This window comes from Nicotiana sylvestris, chromosome 5 (assembly GCF_000393655.2).
Source record: "Nicotiana sylvestris chromosome 5, ASM39365v2, whole genome shotgun sequence".
NCBI lineage: Eukaryota > Viridiplantae > Streptophyta > Magnoliopsida > Solanales > Solanaceae > Nicotiana > Nicotiana sylvestris.
This window is the reverse complement of record NC_091061.1, coordinates 159,605,251-159,613,491: the sequence shown is the minus strand read 5'-3', so window position 1 is coordinate 159,613,491 and position 8,241 is coordinate 159,605,251. Positions and strand designations below refer to the sequence as shown.

General features: G+C 34.9%; 1 protein-coding gene across 2 annotated transcripts; it reads right to left on the bottom strand.

The window, feature by feature from the left end:
- Positions 1-1,419: 1,419 nt before the first annotated feature.
- On the bottom strand, positions 1,420-6,208 carry LOC104238158 (uncharacterized). Of its 2 annotated transcripts, none has more exons than XM_009792449.2 (5): positions 5,908-6,208; positions 5,114-5,246; positions 3,666-3,910; positions 2,343-2,514; positions 1,420-1,944 (listed from the first exon to the last, which is right to left on the bottom strand). In XM_009792449.2, the coding sequence occupies exons 1-5, from the start codon at positions 6,027-6,029 to the stop codon at positions 1,765-1,767; spliced, it is 852 nt and encodes a 283-aa protein (XP_009790751.1). In that variant the 5' UTR covers positions 6,030-6,208; the 3' UTR covers positions 1,420-1,764. The 2 variants fall into 2 exon arrangements, with proteins under 2 accessions (XP_009790751.1, XP_070001698.1); XM_070145597.1 differs by having other exon boundaries at positions 5,114-5,229; positions 5,908-6,186.
- Between the last annotated feature and the right edge of the window lie 2,033 nt (positions 6,209-8,241).

The following is an 8,241-nucleotide window of genomic DNA, read 5'->3' as shown; positions in this document are numbered from 1 at the left end:
TATGGTTAAGTGATATGTATTTTTACTTTGATTTGTTGAGACAGATTTTGTTTCCTATTTAATCAGTTGTAGCCGTAGGGATTGCAATGCAGAAATCGTAATGTGCTAATTTCATTTAGTCCGATATTTGGTTTGTGGTGTTAATAATTAGTATATATTGGTGTTCACTGTTATGAATTACATTGTTTAAAATTAACTCCATGCTTAATTATCTATCATTTCTAATTTTAAAGATGGTGTATGATATAATTTAAATGAGAAAAAATTTATATTCTCAAAAAGACAAATTTATGAACATTATTATTTTTTTAATTCTCCTTGATAAAGAACAATATTAAGAAAGCTCTTAATATGAAAGGGCGTGTTTTGGAATATGAATAAGTAAACATCCGCATAATAGAATGTTTATTTTGAACACTTCCGCATAAATTTAAAATCCAAATTGCAAATATTAATAGAATTTAAAGAGATAACGAGACGATTAACTCGATAAATAATAGCACAAATGGACGTTTTTTCATTTGCTAGTTTGTATGCGTGTATGGTTATTTAACACCAAATTCGATGTAAATGGTACAAGAACTAATGCGCAACAATCGCATGCATCATTAATATTGAGATAAAAAGAATAACTAGCAAGCCAATTATATTAATAGAGAATTAAACACCAAAACTACTTTCACTAGTATGGGTGATCAATCAATCCCTTAGAGATCCAAAGGAACTAACTTGACCAAAATAAAAAATTAAAAAAGAAATGCTAGATTTATCAATAAGCGGATTAGGAAAGAGAGAATACAGAAGCAGCTGCAAAAATGATATATTGACTCGTGTCAGTATTCTCATTAAAGGACACATCCCACAACCAGGGGCGGAGCTAGAACTTCGGATGCGGGTTCCATCGAACTTAGTAGCTTTGGTCCAAACTTATATTTGCCTTTAAAAATGGGATTTTTACATTCCTATGTCATATAGTAAACTATATTACTCTCCATGCTTAACTTTTAATATAATTACCTTTTATATACCTAATTACCATTTATGTACATTTTAGAGGTTTTAATGTTATTAATTAGTCTCCTAATTTAACTCTACCGTATATTCCCACTCCCCCAAGTTTCTCTCTCCAAATCTCACCCCAAATATGTACAAATTATTAATTTGGAATCCAATAACTTACAAGGAATAGAATCCCCAACCCATTAGCTTCAAATCTTGGCTCCACCTCTGTGGCCACGACTGAAAAGGTACAAAAGTCGTGCTACTTGAAGTTCAGCTTGTAAAAGCATGTGCCTTTCAACATGGATCGAGTCCTAGCTCTTGTCTATTATGATTCATGTCTCTGATAAGATGTCAAGCACCTCCTTTGTACAATAATCAAACAGAAAAAAGCATTTAATTCGAATCTTGCACAATGAATTTAGCAATTCTCTGCCATACAATCAAACTCTAGTCCAAAATCACCAGAAAACCCAAGTCCCACTTGTCATGGCGGAATTTTAAGTAGGAATCCTAAAGATAAATTGTTTCTAAATAAGAAAAAATGACATTCTTTTTAGGACTGACTAAAAGGGAAATAGTGCCACATAAATTGGGATGGATGGAGTATTTATTGAAATATTTTATGGGCCTTTTTCATATATATATATTTATGTTTAGTGACTAAGCCGAAGCTCCATCTGCCATTTTAACCACCCAATGTATCGATCAATGGCTATCTTTCAGCTCTTTTTAATCCTTCATCACAGCACAATTTTGCGATAATTATGGTGATACTCTACCTGCTTCATTGGAGTGCAAAAGGTCTTCTACCTTCCGCAAAATGAAGCTTCCATTTGGAAGATTTATCCCCATGTTGTATTCCTCATCATTAAATTGTGTCCGCTTCAACGTTCCCCTGTAACTGGTAGTGGCAAACATTGGGTGACCCCTAGCAATCGATGCCTGCAACATTACAGAAAACTCATACTTAATGCAAAAAGCAGACTGCCACGCTGAGTCGCTGATCATCAAATTGAATTTTTTTTGTTACTACTGTCCATGCAACTAAGGGAGATTGTGTTTTGTGACCGAATGTTGCCGGCATCAGAACTCTGTATGAACTCTTAAAAGTTGCATTGCAGTTTAAAAAATAATAGAATCTAAATCATTAAAGAGAATTCACAACTTAAACAGCTAAATTCCTAGTTTTTGAAAGAGGGGCTGTTGATTATGTGAATGCTTCTATTTAATCTAGCATCAGAAATCCAGAACTTGTACTTGTATGTTTCTTTTTTACTATCGCATTATTGAGCAATCAAAAGGGAAAACAAGAGAGGAATTAGCGCTATTGAAGAACTAACCATGTGGCCTTTCCCCAATTCAAGAAGCCAAAATCTCCAATCTTTCAGTTCTTTACCATCAACTTTGACAACTATGTTTGCCCAGTTTTTGTGAAGAAATTCGACAGTGTCCAATTTGTAACCCACGCCGACACCAATGGCTTTGACAAATGCTTCCTTCACACTCCAATATCTGCATAAGTTGTCAGATTTGCCAGTATAATTTTTTCCACCATTTAGCATGAATTTTATTTCTCGGGGTGACAAAACCTGTCATTCATTGTCACAAAAAAAGAAGAAAAAAAGAAGATGTCTCCCAGTATCTTATTTTCTACTCCCTCTACATCAAATTCATACTCTGCTAGTTTGTTAAGTTGGTCAAGAAGTATGAATCGTTTTCTGACAAGTGATACGATATATTACTCTTTGATTCATGTCGATGCTGGAAGTGTAAAAGTGGGACCCATCAAGAAACTGGAAAATGTGATTATGCCCATTTCAAGAAAGTAGACATTAATTTGGCAAGGCCAAAAGCAGAAACTATAACATTCAATTTGAAACTACTCCGCCGAAACTATGAGGCAGCAACTATACTTCAAATAGCACAAATTGTGACACTATCACAGTAAACGAAAGGTTGTTGGTGAAGGAAATTGTTGCTAGTAGCAAGGCCAAATCTCAGTATGACACCTGCTTTTCCCATAAAACATAAACATAAAATAAGCGGCGGAGGAGTTGGTCACAGCAGAGATATTATTGCATTATGCCACCCATTGTAAAATGGTAGAAACCAACTTGGCACATTCTCATAAGGAAAATGATTGTTGAGCAGTTTGAATGCCATGTACATATGGTCGTTCCCAGCAGTACAAAGGTTGATATTCTTCCCTAGAGGAGGTACTTTAGGTATGGAGGTTCATTTAACCTGATCATTAGCCATCTGAGCTCAATTTGATCCGAGGGAACTTTTCCCAACCAAAGAGACTAAGTTCTTTATGTACCTTGTCAATAATGTTTTAACCGAAAATATCTATATTCTGTAACTTTTTTGGAAAATTAATGTCCCGCGCCGTCAACTAAGGCTTATCCAAAATGAGACACTAAACTGTAATGAGTAATGGAAGAGAAAACAGGTGCATAGGTTCCTACATACTTCTTTTGCTTGGGAATTACCTTCGACAGTTTACCGGACTAAACTCACTGCGATCTCTGACTCGAACATGGAAGAAAGAAAGCTTTGAAATGCACATAATTGTAGGAGTTTGAGGTTAAGCAAGAATAAAATTTCACTAGTGTAGTGGCATTTGCATTTGCATTAAGTAAGGCCTATAAATAGATAGGTACCTATAAAACTCACTTAAAATCTGGTGAGAAGAGCCGGCATTGGTTATATTGAGCCATTCCAGTCTCGAGAAGTATGATGAGAAGCTCTCAATGAAATCTTCAACTGATTCCTTCTCAGGAATGGTTTTAGCAACAACATCCAATCCCACAAGGCATATTGGTTCAGAAGCAATAGCCACAAAATCACCATGATGTGATGCGTTGAAGTTGAAATTTGGCAACTCCAAGTTCGGTTTGTCACATTCCTAGAAGTAGAAAAGGTTAACAATATTGAAAATGGGAAGATAGTGATTGCAAGCAACATCATAGCTGGTAGCTTGAAGAATATCCTCGAATTCTTGTGGCATATGAAGTTAAACAATCAATGTTAATCTGGCCTAAAAAATGTAATTTCAAACATAAACAAGGACAAACCTTTTCAGCTGAATCAGAATTGACATGAGGACAACATATTGGATAACAAGTAAGAAAAAATCTTATTTTGAATCTTTATCGATGATGTAAACATAAAAAACATGAGAAAGCATCAGTAACTGGGAGAGTTTTCCAACTACTAGCTATGTAAATGCTGGTAAACCATATATGCCACAATCGAATCCCAATTGTCTCATCTTCGTGGATTTTACAAAGTCCGCTTTAAATAAGTTGATTTTATTTGGATATGGAGAAGGACAACTGCATCGACTTAGAATATGAGGAGGAAAAGATCTACAAGAACAAACCAATATATAATAAATTCTTTTCGACCAAAATACATCACTCAAATAATTTCTCACTGATAAATAAGTGCTGTTCAAATGGAGAGAAGGACGAGACTTGGCTAAGAGGCACAACTTTCTTCATGGCTGTTGAAGCGGGGCCAAAAGAAGACAAGAAACGAATCAAAGGAAATGACAGAAAGTATGTCTTTGACACTGGCGAGAAACTAATTTATCAATTAAGCACGTCAGGAGATTTCGTTTTCACTCCCTACAAGAGTAAGAAACAAATTTTCTATTGGTTTTTCCCCCCTTGTACATACTACAGCACTTCCTTAGTGTTGCTATTTTAATACAATTACCTTTTCTCGAAAAAGGAGATTTCATATTTACTACCCAGAAAAGGTCTAACATCAAGTTCTTCATGTCATATTCCAAGCATTTGTCTTGTGCAAGCTGTCTAGTGGATAGCAAATCTATATAACGTGTTTTTCAGTATAAGACCACTGAAAATAATTCCTATCTTTATAGTGAAATTCCAGCCAAGAATAATGAGTTATTTTTCCACCTCTTTCAGTCTTCGAATCTTCTGGAGCACTTGGAAGAATGCGAGAACCCAACTAGTTAATGATAAAGCACACACTCGTAAAATACCTAAATAAGCAACCATCAAAAACATAATTTCAACAACAAATAAGACCAAAAGCAAGTGAACTTTCAGCATTGTACGTGATCACATTCTATATATACCAGGTATGGTTTTCCCTCAGCAGTACGCCTGATGACAATTTCATTGTATGGGATTCCCAAGACTTGATGTACCAGTGCATACTGCAACAATCTGCTCACAAGCGCCCGTTTTCGGTCTTCCATTTTAAAAAACCTAATCAGTGAATGACACATCCACTCAATTTTTTACAAAGGCAATTTTGATAACCAAATTCCTTGACAAGCTTTTCAGACACCATATAGAATTAAGCAATTATACCAAAGTGCAAATTCAAATTTTTGCTATGGTAGACACTTTATAGCAATAAAAAATCAACGAGTTACAGAATAAACTTCCAGATGAAAACTTTACTTGCAATACAAAGTGCAGATTCACAACATAGAATTAAGACAAGTATAATAAAGTAAGAATTTGCGCTTTTGCAGATCGTTTAATGCAACCAAGAACAAAAAGATACAGAATAAACTTAAAGATGAAAACTTTACTTGGCATACATCAATTTAGCACTTCAAATAAATTATAAACTCCACGAACACCTTAACTAATCAAGAACCAAATTAGCAAACAATAAATTTTAAGCATTCAATAAAAATCCATGGACACTGCATCAAAATCAAGAAATAAGTACAAAATAAACTTAAAGATGATAGCTTTACATGATGTACATATATTTTTTAGCATTTAATATATGAAATCGAGAATCAAACAGGAGTGTGGAATAAACTTAACGATGAAAACCTTACATAGTACATACATAAAGTTTAAACATTTCCCATATAAAAAGTAGAGCACAGAGGAGGAAATTGAAAGAAACCTGGTAATAGAGGGATGTTCATGCTGGGGAAGAAAAGACATAGCAAAAGAGAAGTGATGGGGAGAAGGGTTCCATTCAGAAATGTCAACTGCCCATCTCTGCACTCCCTTCTCCAATTCCATTTCTCAACTTTCAGAGATAAAAACTGTTGACTTTCAAGTCTTAGAAACTGGGGAATTAGGATTGTAACTTGTTTCTGCTCTTCTAAAAATTGTTGCCGGCCAGTTTCAGTTCTCTTGTTTTGGGTTCATTGTCAGAAACCAATCCATACTTAACATGTGCTTTTACCTATTAGTTCGGTAGCCTAAAAAGCATATAAATTATATATATATATATATTTAGTTATTATTTTAAGAGCGGCTATACGATATCATTTTCCCAATTTGTATAATTAGATTTTGTTTATAGGCCATCATTATATAGATAAGTTTCTAATATATTACTCTCTCCGGTCAATAATAAGTGACCAATTTCTTTTGACACGCCCATTAAGAAAATACCAAATTCTATGCAAAAATTATCTAGTATGACTAAACTACCATTAATTAAATATTTAATGTGAAGAGTAAGAAAACTTTTTAGGGATATGTACATAATAGTAATTTTGTAAAAACAAATTGAATTCTTTCTTGATGTCACAACCCAATTTCATTATAGGTCGTGATGACGCCTAACACCATTGTCAGGCAAGCCAACGCGGAAATATTAATAAGTTCTCATTTTACTTTACCAAAACAAGTGTAGCAATTTCTTAATTTGAAGTTAAAACAAGTGATAATTAGTAACGTACCAAAAATAATTATACAATTCCCAAAAGAATAGTCTGCTAATGTGTGTGACAAGACATGGTGTCACAAATATATGGACATCTAGTAGAATATACAGAAGAGTAAATCTATCTTACTGTCTGAAATAGAGATGACAACCAAAAATAAAGAGATACTCTATCAAGTTGCTGAACGACATAGGAAAGGAGCAGCTCACCGTGGAAGTCTCGGACTATGATCAGGAACGAGCACCAGACTGATAGCCAGATGTACCTGCCTCAGATCCTGTATAATTAAGTACAGAAGTATAGTATGAGTACATAAACAATATGTACCCAGTAAGTATCCCGTCTAATCTCGAAGAAGTAGAGACGAGAGATCGACTTGATACTTACTAGGGTCAAATAATATAATAATTTTTTATGCTAAGCATGGATTTCACAGATAATATCAGTTTATAGCAAGAGGTGATAAGTCATACCTAGATAGTATCACAGTTAGCCTTTACGTTTCAGATCATTTAACAAAGTAAGTCATGAATAAGATTTCACATAAATATCATGCGCACGTTATGCCGAGGTCGTATGGCCCGGTCCAACAAAAAGAAACTATGCACTGCCCTAGGGTCGAATGGCGCAAACCATAGATGCATCTATTTCTACCGAGGCAATCGGCCCGATCCACAAATATCAATTATCATCAAGAAGGTGCATAAAGGCACATTTGTATTCAAATAATTCATACAAGTGTTCAAACAAGTGCATACGTTCACATAGGTTCGTTTCCAAGTCTCTAGTATATCTTAAGTGATCTCATTAGCATGTAAAGATATAAACATTTACAAATTTGGCATGATACAGGTCCTAAACTACCCGGACAATTAACATAGTAGTAGCTACGTACGGACTCTCGTCACCTAGTGTGTACGTAGCCCCTGCATTTAGTGACAATTTATTCAATTATTATACCTATGGGGACAATTCTTTCTTACAAGGTTAGAAAGGAGACTTACCTCGCTCCGAAGCGTACTTCCAATACCAAGAAAGTGCTTAAACCCTCAATTTGGAGCCGAACGATCCAAAACTAATTAAACGAGGTAGGAACTAGTCAATACAAGCTCACAAGTTCGCATTCTAACTATTAAAGAAATTTTCCAACCCTAAATACAAGTTTCCTAAAATCCAACCCCTGGCCCACGCGCCCGGATTCCAAAATTTTTTGAAGAAAGTTGTTCTTTATAACCTAAGGATCAATAATATATGATTTCTACTTCATTTCATAAAGAATTTTGTGGTTAAATCTAACTTTTATCAAAACCCTATGTTTTTCTCTAACCCCATGATTTTTCCTTAATCTTTGTGTGTTAATCTATCCAAGACTCAAGTATTAAACTAGAATTAAGTGGGATGAACTTACCTCAAGATGCTAGGTGGAATATTTCTCTTTGGAAGCTCCCAAATCGCCCAAACAATGGTGGGAATGTGTCAAAAATGACACATTCCCGTATTAAATGAAGGCACTACCTTCAGCGATTTTCGCACATGCGGTTAGGGGACCGCATCTGCGG